The sequence below is a fragment of the Gadus chalcogrammus genome, chromosome 15 (assembly GCF_026213295.1).
Source record: "Gadus chalcogrammus isolate NIFS_2021 chromosome 15, NIFS_Gcha_1.0, whole genome shotgun sequence".
Classification (NCBI taxonomy): Eukaryota; Metazoa; Chordata; class Actinopteri; order Gadiformes; family Gadidae; genus Gadus; species Gadus chalcogrammus.
In genome coordinates, this window is record NC_079426.1 from 23,389,830 (window position 1) to 23,403,612 (window position 13,783).

A 13,783-nucleotide genomic window follows, 5' to 3' on the forward strand; every position below is an offset into this window, starting at 1 on the left:
TCGCTGTTTGTACAGTAAGGATGTTCATAGAAGCAAGCCTGCGTAAGTGCGTACATTAAGGAGGGGTGGGAGGGATTTGCTATACAGAGTCTAGATGAACTCTGAACAATTGAGTCCTGAGTCTTTTCAGTGAGGGTTCATCTCACCGGGAGACTAACACATGCTTTATCTTCTGTCCTGCAGCTAAAAGTCTCTCAGCTCGTCTGCTCTCCCCCTTCTTCTTAACCGGCTCCTTGATTGGCTGTGAAGCTTCTGTTGGCAAATCTACATGAGAGTTAGAAAGTGAACAGAAACACATGACACACAAACACACACACACACACACACACACACATATATTCACATGCATATATGTGAGATATAAGTATATGCATAGAGAAATATAGTTTCCTAAAACCAATGTAGCCCCCAAGATATCGTAGATGAATACCGTTGCTCGTCTTTCGTTTGGCCTTCCGGAAGCGGAGTCTGCTTCTCTTTCTCGGTTCAGTCTTTTCCGTGTGTCCTTCTCCCTCTAGCTTGGTGTTCTCTGGACCAGCAGGGTTTTCCAAACCATCCTGCGGTCCAGTGGCAGTTATCTCTTGGGTGTATCCAATAACAATAGCAGGGTCACGGTGTTCATCCTGGATTGATTGGACACGGTTTGGGATTCAATAAAGATTACTCCCATCAGATCAAACACAAGAAGCTCAGTATGCAGTATAGGAGCCAGTGGCGGTGGGTCAATAGAGGGCGCTAGGGCGCCGCCCCTCCGAGAAATATTCACTTAAATATATCTACCAACTATTAATCAACTATTATCAATTCGTAATAAATCAACAAAAATACATAGCGTCTATCCTTGTTTAATTGTGTGATATAATTTTCACTGCCAGCAACCATTTAAATGCGTCAGAACGTCAATGATTTGGGCTAGGCTAGTTATTGGTCATTCGAAATAAAGCCCTCCTCCAAGTCAGGGGCGCCGGCCACGTTGAAGTCAATGTAAGCTCGCTAACTTTTTGCAGTCTATCAAGCAGAGACAGCTTTTCATTGGCGCAAGAAAATTCGCCCTCGGGTCGCACCAGTGTGCGCCCAAGGCCAATGGTGTCCCTTTTCTTTTTTGTTATCACCACATCATTGGACAATTCAGCGAATCAATCAAATAGGTTACCTCCCTCAGCAGCATTCGCTCAACGCAACTACATGTAGAGAATAGATAGATCGCTAACTACCAGAGAGTTGTAAGCACATTCCACCCATTTCAGTAGCGGAATTGGACTCCCCAAGCAATGTTATACTTAAAAGGAGCAAGTAAGTTACATATTAATTTTGTCTTTCGGCATGTAGCATATAAACAAAATTAAGCTACTGTCCCATATTTCTAACTGCATTTGAAGTAGACATTGAGACTCACAAAAAATGGACACTATAGGACAGTGATCATGATTTGTCTCATTATCAGAATAACAACAATGGGTAAAATAGGAATGGCTGGTGGAATGGCCATAACGTAGGTCTGTATATGCAATGTAAGCTTGTCCAGGCCCTGCAAGTCAGGATGTAGGCTATGAATCTGAATGAATAGTAGGTAATAGGTAATAGGAAGTGGCCATCCCCAAAATGCACCAGAATACAGGAAATAAAATCTATTAAATTCAATATTTTTTACGGGGGGGGGGGGGGGGGGGACCCTGTCTATTACTGTGCCCCACCAATATTTTTGATCACCAGCCGCCACTGATAGGAGCCTCTCACTATCACCACCATCCTGTGTCACTTGTGTTTTAAAGAAAATAGTACAAGCCTTTTCTGACTGAATCAGGACTGGGCCTTGCTGGTCGGTCCAGTCGGATTCATTGGTGTCCTTGTTCGCAAGTCCTCTCTGAAAAACGTCTTCATCTGATCCCCTTGCTGCTTCCTCCTTCTCCCTTCCTTGCCGTTCTCTGTCCATGCCGTCCTCGTTGGCCGCTGTGTTCTCCTCCAGCGGGCCCTCCTGGTGCCACAGGCCGTAGCGCTTTGGAAAAGGAACACAAGGTTACTGTTGTCCATGCATCTGATTGCAGCGTGTTGCAGCTCTTCTTAAGGTTGGGCCCAACAAATCCATCAACCGTGATCCATAGTGGCGCTTAACTTTTGTATCAAATTTTATCGTCAATTAATTGACCAATAAATTATTGATATGACTTTACTACATTTTTGTCAACGGTGCATTGAAGCTTCAGGGCGTGCACTTCAGTAAAGTGTGAGTGTAACTTCATTAGAGCGGCCGGCACCCTCTAAAGCGTGCATGCAAATGACTAAAGTGAGCATGCCCTTAATGAAAGCCTGAGTGCTTTGCTCGGTGACCAAAAGAAGACACACATTGGACCTAGATAATATAATAAGTTACTCACCATCAGCAAAGACCTGTGGAAGAAGAGTGCTAGTAGTTGTAACAGATCGTATCGGATGTAGTTGTCTGTCTTCTCAAGGCCCAAGATCCGCGGTGTAAAGAAGGGCTTGTCCTCGTTTAAAGTCATCTCATAAACGCTATTCCATGGAAAGAAGCCAAACTGAAACAGGTACTTGACCACCACCATCACCTGTTGAAAGATCAACATTTAGTAAATGGTGAATGACCGATCTCCTGTTCACACAAGCACTGTGGATTAGTACAAGCCAAAGCATCATTCTGACAATTATGACAGTAACATTGATCCATACAATTAACCACAATATCCATACATGCCTTTCCATTTTCCACTTACCTCTGTGTAGATAATAGCCGTCATCCAGAATTTCTTGGTGGGTCGTGGGACAGCTAGCATGGCCCACAGAAACACGAGTATGGGCAGGACAAGGGATATGGCCGAGGCTGAGACCACATTATTGAGCACTATTATTAAATAGCAGACCAGCTCTGAGTTGGCAGCCAACAGGCTGTACAAGGCAAAGAGGAGCTTTAACAGGCGGTTCTGCTTGGCGTAGAAGTCCCTGCTTTGCTCCAGCTCCTCGATGAAGAACTGAGAACTGCAGAGACAGATCTGAGTTAGTTGGTTTCATGTCACAAATCTATCCCAAATCTGTCACAAATCTACTCGTACAAATCTTTTCATTGACATATGCTTCTATCTATGCACTACGGATGAGTTCTTTATCCACTGAGAAGGTTAGCGACCTTCCCTTCCCTTACCTTTCTCCCAGCATTTCACTGGCTGTTCTGGAGTGTCTGTGTTGTTTGTGACCCCCCTGTGGCTCTACTGCCAGCCTCACGGTGCTGCACGATGTGGATTCTGATGACTGCTCAGTTCCACCATAATAGACTGCTGGTGGTACTGTGGACCAACCTGTGATGGCCAGGAAACTGAGAGACAAGGGGAGGACAAATTATATATGTGTATAGATATATATATATATATATATCTATACAGGGGTTAAAGTGGGCCGGAACGCTCCGGAACTGTGTTCCGGCACCTCAGATAAATGAATATATAAATAGATTTTTACAGAAAACTTGATCAAGAAAACCGTACCTTTCAGTCAAGATGAAAGGCAGAGTATCTGTTCATAGAATTCAAAGGCCAACCCATGTGTCTAGTTTGCTTAGAAACGATTACAGTCATGAAAGTAATTTCAACTTAAGTTGCCACTACATATAGCAAAACTGCACTGAATATAATGCTAGTTGTTGCACTTAATGTTGGGCCTTTGTTTTTCAGTTTTCATCACCATTGAATGATGATGTATGTGAGCCCTTTGAACTGAAAGAATACTAATCACTCATGTGGCTGTTGTTGTTACTCTTTAAAGGTCCCATGGCATGAAAATCTCACTTTATGAGGTTTTCTAACATTAATATGAGTTCCCCTAGCAAGCTTGCCTCCCGTCCCCACGTGGCTAAAACTTGCGTTCGGTGTTAAACGAGCACTAGGTACCCTGCTCGCGCGTGCTTATTTGTCATGTGGCCCCATACGTCGTCATAAGGGGCCAAGTTACCTCCCCTTTCTCTGCCTTGCCCGCCCAGAGAATTTGGCCCGCCAATGAGACAATGAGCTACGACCGTACGCGCGGCACATGTGTGTGTGTGTGTTTGTGTGATTATACACACTGTAACGCAAGTGTTGTACACTTCTTTGCTATTTGGATAACCGTTCTGCTGTTGGTGTTATGGCGCATAACACGTCGGACTCTAGTCTTTGGTATTTCCATAACGAGACTTGTAGTGGGAGTTATCTCAGCCATGGTTGAGAAGGAATTGGGGGAAAGAAACTTTGGCTTTGTCTCCCTGAAGTACATGAACCACGACATGGAGGAGAAAGGGGTTGTTGCCCGCGAATGTCTCCCGCTTGCCCGCTGACCACCACCTTGGTGCTGCCTGCTGCAGGAGGTGGTGGTGCCTAAGCGCTACCCGCTGCCGAGGCGGTGGTCCCTCGGCAGCTAGGCTCCGGCAGGAGACAATCGTGGGCAACAATCCCTTCCTCCTCCATGTCGTGGTTCAGTCTACTTCAGATTGATGTTTTGGACGTGGAAGAACCAGAGACGTCGGAGAACCCGACGCAGTCGTTTGAGATTCATAATATCGTCTGGAGGCGCACACAGCTTTTGGCCGTGATCATCATATATATTATATGATATAGATATCTATGTATAATATGATATTATTGAGATATAGAGCTCCAGGATTCCCGCCGGAGCACCCGGAGTGTTCTAGAATATTTACAGAACACGGCCAAAGGCTGTGTGCGCCTCGCCATTGTGATACATCCACTGTAAACAGAGCGCATGGTACCGTGGCCGCAAGCTGCTCAGGGCCACACCCCCACCCTCCTCCTTGACCCGCCTCTCTCCTCCTCATTTGCATTAAAGCGTTTGGGGGAAAGCTCAATGTGCGACTAGCTCGTAGTGGCTGTAATTCTGTACCACGGCTGAATTTCGGAATGTCTTCAAATACTGTGCTAGGGGCCCTAAAGCATCTATAAAGTAGCATGCCATGGGAAATTTAACAAGAGTATAGACATGTTAAAAAACATTTCAGCATGGAAAATATGAAATTAATATATTTTGGTTGAATGAACATACTTAGGCTATGAATCTGAATGAATTTTGAGAGTTAGGGTTACCAGAATACAGGACATCACATCTACCAAATTCAAAATTTTCTGTGGGAGGACCCCGAGACCCTCCTTCCATGACTATGTCCCAAACACAAATGTTATCACCAGCCGCTGTCACACTAAATTTGTACCGGCTGCCAAATTTGTACCGGGCGCGTCATCCATACGTAATCCACTCCAAATCTGCCTGGCAATAGATGATCGTCCGTTGCCTGGCAACGGACGATCACGTCGAATGACGTGAACATTCACGAACCTTCTATCTAGCGATCCGTTATCTGTATTGTGCTATTTCGTCCTTGACCTGCTTTAAACACTCAGTTTACTTGCTAAATTTGATTAAACAATTAAATACAATACAAATATAAAGTAAAAACAAGTGTTATCTGTAATGATATCAACATCAGTTATTAGACCGTCACACGGAGCATGCGCAGTTGGATTGGCGCGCTGCATGTTGATGTCTGTTCCAAGATACATCGTGTGTTTATTAAGGAACCCAACAAAACATTACATTATCTAGCGATCCGTTAACTGTATTATGTTATTTCGTCTTTGTAAGTACCATATTGGCTCGGCTACCAGATCGGCTCGGGGTCCGTCGTCTGCTGATTACGTTACACAATATCATTGGCTGTACGCTTGAATGGGCGTAGGCTACATTGTGATTGGCTGCTAAGGGACAGTTGTGATTGGCTGTTTTGTGCTGTAGCTCTGGCTGTCGTCATAGCAACCACAGCGAGCACATGTGTGAGCGCGAGTAGGTCTGTCTAGTTTCGGGTTGTGTTGCCAGATTGGGCATATGTCCCGTTTTTCCAGCCTAACGTGATTCAAAGTAGCCAAATCAGGCTGAAAATGTGCCCAATCTGGCAACACGGACGGCTTATCTTAACAGCCAAGATGATTCCGAGGGATGTTTTGTTTTTAGAAGAAAACTATCCATACAGATAGGTTGGGAATGGTCTATGTTCAAAATGAAAGATCATTACAGGCTCTTTAATTTAAGCCATAAAAGACCTTATTGCTGTAGATAGCGTATTGTGTGACGTAATCAGCAGACGACTGACCCCGAGCCGATCTGGTAGCCGAGCCAATATGGCACTTACACCGGTACAAATGTAGTGTGACACCGCCACTGAATAAGACATATATATGCACATATTTTGTTCTGATTTTGAATTATTGGTACCTTCTCTCATATCCAATTAGTTGAAGTGCGTGTTCATGTGGCCCTCTGATGGTGATGATGAAAAATGTTGGCCCTCTTAATCATGAAAGTTGCCCATCCCTGGCCTAGTTAAATCAGGAAATAGCCTAATGGATAACTTAAGGTGTCGGCATTGATGTTTATTTCTTTGGTTGGGCCTCCTGTTGAACAGTGGAATCCACAGAGATATGTTAAAAAAAAACGTGACAATTAAGTCATAGTACTAGTCAGTATGGGAGCTATTTTGACTGTATGCACGTAGACAGATTATTGTTTGGTGGTTTTTTATTGTTATGTTTTACAGAAAACTCTACATAGGTTGTGATTCTTTGTTCTTGTCTGCAAACATTTTGGGGTGTTTAAAATATGAGTCAGTTTTGGACTTCCCATTTTCATTTTTGAATTAAAATTGGGAAAGCAAGGTTGTGTTCCATATTGTGGTGTTCAGCAATGTTTGCATATTGCCATATCAGTATGGCTGGACCAAAGTAAAACCATTAAATGTCAAGCAATTAAATTGTGTGATACTCAGAACGAAAGTGACTCTATCGTATCTGAAAAATAATACACAATACCCAATATGTTGTTACATGGTGAGTAATTTTTCTTTGTTGCGCCAACACAAAATTTGAGAGTTCCCCCACCTGCCAAATCCCACTTAAACAATCAGTGGTGGCTGGTGGTTTTTAAAGTGAGGGAGGAAAGACTGCGCGCTTGGTTGCCATTGGCCTGCTTGCACTGTTGGTGTATGGCGGCATAAGAATGTGAGACTCAAGTTGTTTCAGGGTGATTTGGTGAACTACAAAATAGTATGGAGGGATAGTTATGTGTATAAAATTGATACAAAGCCACCAGTGGCATCACTGTCATTTGAAAACTGGTGGGCAGCATGTCTTTGAAATGGACTAAAAGGGCAGAAGGAAAGGATGCAAAGCCCATTAGTCAAATCAGGCCTACTCCTGATTAGTAAAAGTAAATAAAAAAATCTGGGCCTATTTTTGCCCTTAATGACTGAAGTTAATGGTTGTAATTTAGCTATGTTTATTTTCAGTTACAATTGTTTTAAGAAAGCCTCAAGACTAAAAGTGATGCCATTTAAAATGCATCATGCTCTGAATCATTCACCCTTTTCACACCCTTTCCACAATATCAAACAGAAAGGTCAGAGTAACAAAATAGTAAAAGAACAAGAACATTATTTCAAACAACCTGATCTATAGGCATGGTGCCTAGCAAGGAAAGTCGCATATCAGCACCAACGTGATCTTGACACTTGTCGTGGCGTTTGGTAGCCCTATCAAGAACGGACCATGTTGGAGATTTGCCATTATTTATTAGCAAACAGGGCCAACAATACAGTCGATTGCTAGTAATGCTACAAGTAAGCCATGAGTACTTAGCATACCATGTAGCACCCACAACACTGATGTTGCCATTACTTTTGGTGATCTCGATTTTGCGAAGTGGTCTACATTTTTCTTTGGTCGCTAACTTAGCACTGTAACTCAATGAATGGAATGCTTTGTGTAATAAAACATGAACAATGTCCTCTGTTTCCAATGTTTCCATTGTACACTTTATTCGCAAATGTTCGAATCTCGCCATCGCTCAGATACTTTCACCTGCTTTGCGTCTCTTAGGCCCCGTCCACACAATGCCGATTTTTTGGTCAAACCGCATAAGTCTTGTGCATTTCGGCCGACCGTCCAGAAGGAGCCGGCGAATCCGGTCCCCGAAACCGCAAATTTCTGAAACCACCTACGGAGGTGGTTTCAAATCTATCTGGACCTATGCTGTTTCGTGTTAGGATTCGTGTGGACGCCTGAAACGCAAACGATAACGTCATTAGCCCCCCACCAGCTGGGGGACGTCAGAGTTGCGTTGAATTTTTTATTTATTATTTTATTTGTATTATTTTTGTAGCTTTAAATAAAGCCCCTTGATAAATGTAAGGACTAACGGTACATTAAAAAGTATTTCTGCTCAATTGAAAAGGTTGAATCTCCACGTGACTGAATGTTTGTATACTGCACGCAGGCAGTTTTGCGCGAATCGGACCACTTAAGGTCACACCCGCTCAGAGGAGGACTTTCCTCCTTTCTCCCATTGAAACCCATGTTATTCCCCGGCCGCCAGTACTTTCGAGGAAATGAATGGGCGACAACGGAGGCTGAGGGAGGAACGCCCTCCCTGAAGTTATTGTCAATAGGCGATAGGGGGTGCTAATATCCCTTTACCCAGGGAAACAAACATTATATATTCAAAGTCATTAAAGTAGTCATATTTAAGGGCATTCATTCATTACAGTAGTCTGCAATCTACATTTTTTTATTCTCAACAATGTTAAGGAGGATCTTCCTCCCTCTCCTCAATGGAGAAGCCTCCACTGATATATATATATATATTAGTGCTGTCAGTTTAACACGTTATTAACGGCATTAACGCAAACCAATTTTAACGGCTTTATTTTTTTAACGCGCTTTTAACGCTCTTTTGGCTTGGCAAACGTTGGAGTTTTTTCACATGCTGTCTAGCAACAACTAGTCACGTCAGAAAAACTACAAAACCATACCGAATCTAGCAACACGGCGAACAAAACAACAAGCTCGCTGCACGAACTTGTTGGGGCAAGCAAGGATACGGAGCGGGTGAAAAACTCCTTAAAAGTGTGTGTGTGTCACTCTGTTCGAGCCTGCACGAGAGTTCAATGTTGTCATTAGCTGTTACGTCTTTCTGACCAATCGCAGTTCAAGGCCCACCTAGGCTGTACCACTTTGGGAGGGGCAGCACGAAATCAAGGGATATTTAGAATAGAAAAAAATATGCGATTAATCGCGTGTTAACAATGGCATTAATACGATTAATCGCGATTAAATATTTTAATCGCTTTAAAGCACTAATATATATATATATTCTTTTTTTCACCTGCTGTCTATATATATATATACATATACATACATACATACATACATACATACATACATACATACATACACATATATATATATATATATATATACAGTATATACATACACATATTTATTTACATGTATATACATATATATATACATTTATATGCATGTAAATATATATGATAAGGGCCAGTGTTATGGTTTCCCAAAGTATTTTTCGTATTTGAATATATTATTGATTGATTGTTAATGTTGTTATTGTTATAACTATTATTTCTCTTTTTAATTGTTGTTTCAAGAAACCTGGGACAGACAGGCTCACTTGTTTGTTTCTGCATCTGTCTCATTTAAGCTGTTCTCCAGTGTGTCCCCGTCCTCAGAGAGATTGTCCCCTGAAGGCTCTGCTGTGGTCCCCGGCTGGAAGGGGAAAGCAGATTTAGGGGCCACGTAATGGAGCATTTGGAGTAGTTTATGTTTAACAGCCTTCTGGTATTGTCTGTGGACATTACCTGTCCTATCTTGTGTATGTGCAGGTAGCGTTCTTTGCACAGAACAGTAGAAGTATCCCTGTACTGTTTAGTCAACAGATTGAGCCACTCAGACAGCCCGTCCACCATTGCCAACACGATGGCCCATAAGAACCTCAGGATATCCAGGATCCTTTGGACCACTGCTCCATGACCTGCACATCAACATGAAGCAGAAGACAGAGGGTCACACCCCACACATTCTACAGCTATTGAGTAGATGTATGAGTGGAATTGTTAGAAATTAATGAATTTCAAAGTTCAAATGGCTCAGTTTATGGCAAAATAATATGGCCTAATTCACACATGGAATGGCGTTTTCTTCCACAACTTCAGAAATAGTGAGTCCTCAAATAAATTTTGGCGAGGAAAACTTAACACACATATGATGTGAGGTAACTGTGGTTCTATTTAATGATATACGCAATACATTAAAAAAACATAATTTCTTACCAGTATTGTATGCACTATCGTTATTGACTTGTGTTCCTAATATGCATGTGTCCCCCCGTTAATATACATTGCCATGGAATGTATTATGCGTGTTTAGTATGCGTGTATTTAAACAGATGGACGCACACTCGCGCACCCGCATTCATTAATTATTTTACACATACACACACGCGCGCCCGCATTCATTAATTATTTTACACATACACACACGCGCGCCCGCATTCATTCATTCTTTTTAACAATCACTCGCGGTAAAACAATGTTCTCTCACGATCAACTCATCAATCTTAAAAGTTATGGGCTTGTACTCGATGTCTGTGTCAAGAAAATGTGTCAACTTATTATTACCGCTGTATCAGCTGTTCTTTCCCAAATAATTTGCATAGATGTGTGGCTAGGTAGATGTGAGAAGCAAAGTGTATGCGCGAGGTACACAAGCAACATTATGCATGTGCATAATGTTGAAAAATAGCATCTGAACAACGCGCTTCTGCTTTAAACCAGGTATTTCCTGGTTTGTGGCGCAATTGTTTTCTGCAACTGCAGAATAGCACCAGGGAACGTTTGCGCCAGAACACGCCTCCTCCTTTCGCTGAACCGCCCCTTGCAGGGCTGTACGCCTACTTTTTAAAATGGTAGCACTGGTGCTAGCAAGCGAAAAAATTCAGTAGCACAAAAATTATTTTGGTAGCACACATACTACAGTCAAAAAAATAAAAATACTATATGAACAAAATAGGACGTATATACAAAAGCAACACTATATGAACAAATTTAACAACAGTGAAGTGACAATGAACATATTAAATAGTAAAGTGACTATGAGAGCCTCTTTTAAAACATCAGCAGCCAGAAGTGGTGAACACATTCAACAAACTTAAGTAATTATTACAAATTGAACAAACACTTATTTATTAACCTCTGATGTCCTTTCCCCTGCCTCGAGGCAATATTTACAAAACATAGACTTCTTGGACTGGTCGTAGACCAGCCAATTGAACGTTTTTAACCACTGGGGGTTAAACCTGTACGTTTTCCCGTTGGCCGAGACGGAGTCATGGGTGGAGTCGGCTTCGTCCGAAGGTGCCGGTTCCGTGCTTGTGGTCGCCGAGTCAATCTCTTCCATACGTGGATTTTTTTTTCCAAGTTTCCATCTTTATTTGATGAAGAATAACTTCCGAATACAGGGAAATACCTTTTAATTTTTTTGTTTTGTTTAAAAAGTGAATTTCCCGCGACCATTACAAAACCTCTTCCTCAACGTGTGAATGTTCGGGAAATGTAGTTTCTTAGTAGTCGAGCGGAACTGGCGAGCCTATAACTCAAAATACATTTCCCAACATTCAACGCTCCCATCATGCTCCCACACACTCGCGCTTAGTGGTGCCATTGAAAGCCGTACCCTTTCGCGCCGGTGCGAGTGGACTTGTATTTATCTTCGCACGCTAAATATTTCAATAGCAAATGCGATCAAAACTGTCGCACTGTACAGCCCTGCCTTGGGGCGCAAGATCATTCCCTAATCTACCGCGAGTGGCGGTGGAGGGAAAAGAACGCTCTGCGCCAGTTGCAAACTAGCAACGACGCATGCGTCAGTGTAGAAAGTCAAATGCGCCGGATGCAAGATAGGGCCCAAAGCCTAAAATATGCAATAACTTTAACTGGCTGTTGTTTAAGAAAGGATAATATATCAGGAGATATATATACTTACCAGAGTCTGACTGCTCAGTTGACTGCTGTCCATCCTGGATCAGATCCTCAAAGACATTATGGTCACCTTAACACACATAGAAGCACAGGCAAACACACATGAGCAGAATTGTTCCGTAGTAGTGTGTTTGTGAGTGTGTGCAACCGTGCGTGCATGGTTTCTCGTTTGAATGATTGGTGAAAGGGATGAGACAACACATTGTGAAAATATAAATAAAACATTTTTGATCAACTTTAGTGATACAATGACATTTGGTTTATGATTTGAATTTACAATTTAAGATAACAAATGGATAGATTGGATATAGACTTCAGTAAAGCTCCTTCACTATGTGGTCTTGGTGTGTATCTGCAAATGTACCAGACTCCAGCCCAGCCTCTTGGTTACTTCTGTTGTCCCTCTCCTTGCTCTTGTCTCCTCTCTCCAACCGCCTCAGCTCTCGCTGTCGTCTCTGGCGGTCGCGTAGAGCGCCCTTCACACTGGTCACCCAGGCCTGGTACGCCAGCTGAAGGCCACAAAGTTGAACAATCATATAGCGTCAACATAACATAAGTACTCTAAACTCTTAACGCTCTCTACTAATAAACAAAATAAAATGATTGTGTGTATGTACATATTCCCCCTAAAACTTATAGCAACTCGTAGATTATACAAGTTTATAATAGATATTAGTTACTTTCAAACATAATAATAGGATTGTTTTCTATCAGCTTACATATTTATAATCCGCTGTGTTTTCAGCATATAGTTTGAACGTTATCATGGAAAACTCTGGTCAATAGTTACATTTAAACATTGTCTCAAAGTTGCATTGGCAGCGCATTGATTTGGAACTTTTGAAAGGCATAGGTGTCCCATTATTGAAAATAATGCACAAATCTGGAATGTTCTTGACCAATCAGAAGCACATATTCAAAAGCTGAATAAATAAAGGTGCCAACCTGACATGCAGTCTGCTTCTGAGGGGTTGGCTCCTCAAAGGGCGTGTCTTCCTCATCCTCACTGTCTGACTCAAACAGGTAGTACTCGCCAGAGTGGAGCACTGCAGGGATTAAACAGCAACATGTGTTAGCTTGTGTAGAACAAATGTCTGTATGAGAAACACAACTTGCACAACTCAAATGAAAGATGTAAGTTCTCCGACCGGTAGCGTGGTGCATCCATGGCTGATGCCATCTCTTCGGGGTCTTCCTTCTGGGGTCTGGACGGGAGGAAGGGTCTGGGAGTGTGAATAACCAATCATTAGTTATCTTTCTATGTGGTTAATGGTATTTTATCTCTTTTGATATTTTAATAACATTAGCAGTAGATAGATACATGTCCGATTTGTAGCAGTAAACATTAAATTGTCCACTTGATACATGCCCTGTGTTGAGGAGGGGTTCACATAATGTCACAAACAATCCAAGCCACCAACCTGCTGCTAGATAGGGTGCCAAGCACAAAGTGTGAATGCAACCTATTGTAATTGTTAGTTTTATTATTATTATTATTATTCCTCCACGTTTGACTTACACAGCCTAAACCGGTCGCTCGCTTTTTATGAAACTTACTACAGCTGTAGAGGCTGACGCAAAATTAACAGAGAACAAATATTGCACTGATTGGGCCAAAGGTGGCGCTATAGCAACAGTCCAAAAATGTAAAACTTTGAACAAACATATCTCATAACCGCTTTGACGTAGAGTCATGAAACTTTGTTTACAAATGCATATCCTCAGGTTGAGCAAATATGACTCAAGAATCTATGACTTTATTTTGATAGATTTTTTTTACGACATTAAAAGCACCCAATTCTCTAAGGATCCTAGGTTTTTAGACGTAGACAAAAATCCTTTAGCACGCATCATCTATGGACCAATTTCTTCAATCTGCCTTAAAGCGAAGTCTGTCCAATA

The 13,783-nt window shown here is 42.1% G+C and overlaps 1 protein-coding gene across 2 annotated transcripts in view; it reads right to left on the reverse strand.

Annotated features, from left to right (window-relative positions):
• LOC130405092 (piezo-type mechanosensitive ion channel component 1-like) overlaps positions 1–13,783 on the reverse strand; it is a 62,766-nt gene that overhangs the window by 14,165 nt on the left and 34,818 nt on the right. For both annotated transcript variants that reach the window (XM_056610057.1, XM_056610058.1), the window contains exons 29-40: positions 13,030–13,104; positions 12,827–12,927; positions 12,246–12,390; positions 11,886–11,951; positions 9,704–9,876; positions 9,517–9,611; positions 3,155–3,325; positions 2,730–2,991; positions 2,376–2,564; positions 1,787–1,996; positions 431–623; positions 147–264 (exon numbers count right to left, since the gene is read on the reverse strand). In XM_056610057.1, the coding sequence (XP_056466032.1) occupies positions 147–264; positions 431–623; positions 1,787–1,996; positions 2,376–2,564; positions 2,730–2,991; positions 3,155–3,325; positions 9,517–9,611; positions 9,704–9,876; positions 11,886–11,951; positions 12,246–12,390; positions 12,827–12,927; positions 13,030–13,104 (1,798 nt within the window). The remainder of the gene's footprint in view (positions 1–146; positions 265–430; positions 624–1,786; positions 1,997–2,375; positions 2,565–2,729; positions 2,992–3,154; positions 3,326–9,516; positions 9,612–9,703; positions 9,877–11,885; positions 11,952–12,245; positions 12,391–12,826; positions 12,928–13,029; positions 13,105–13,783) is intronic.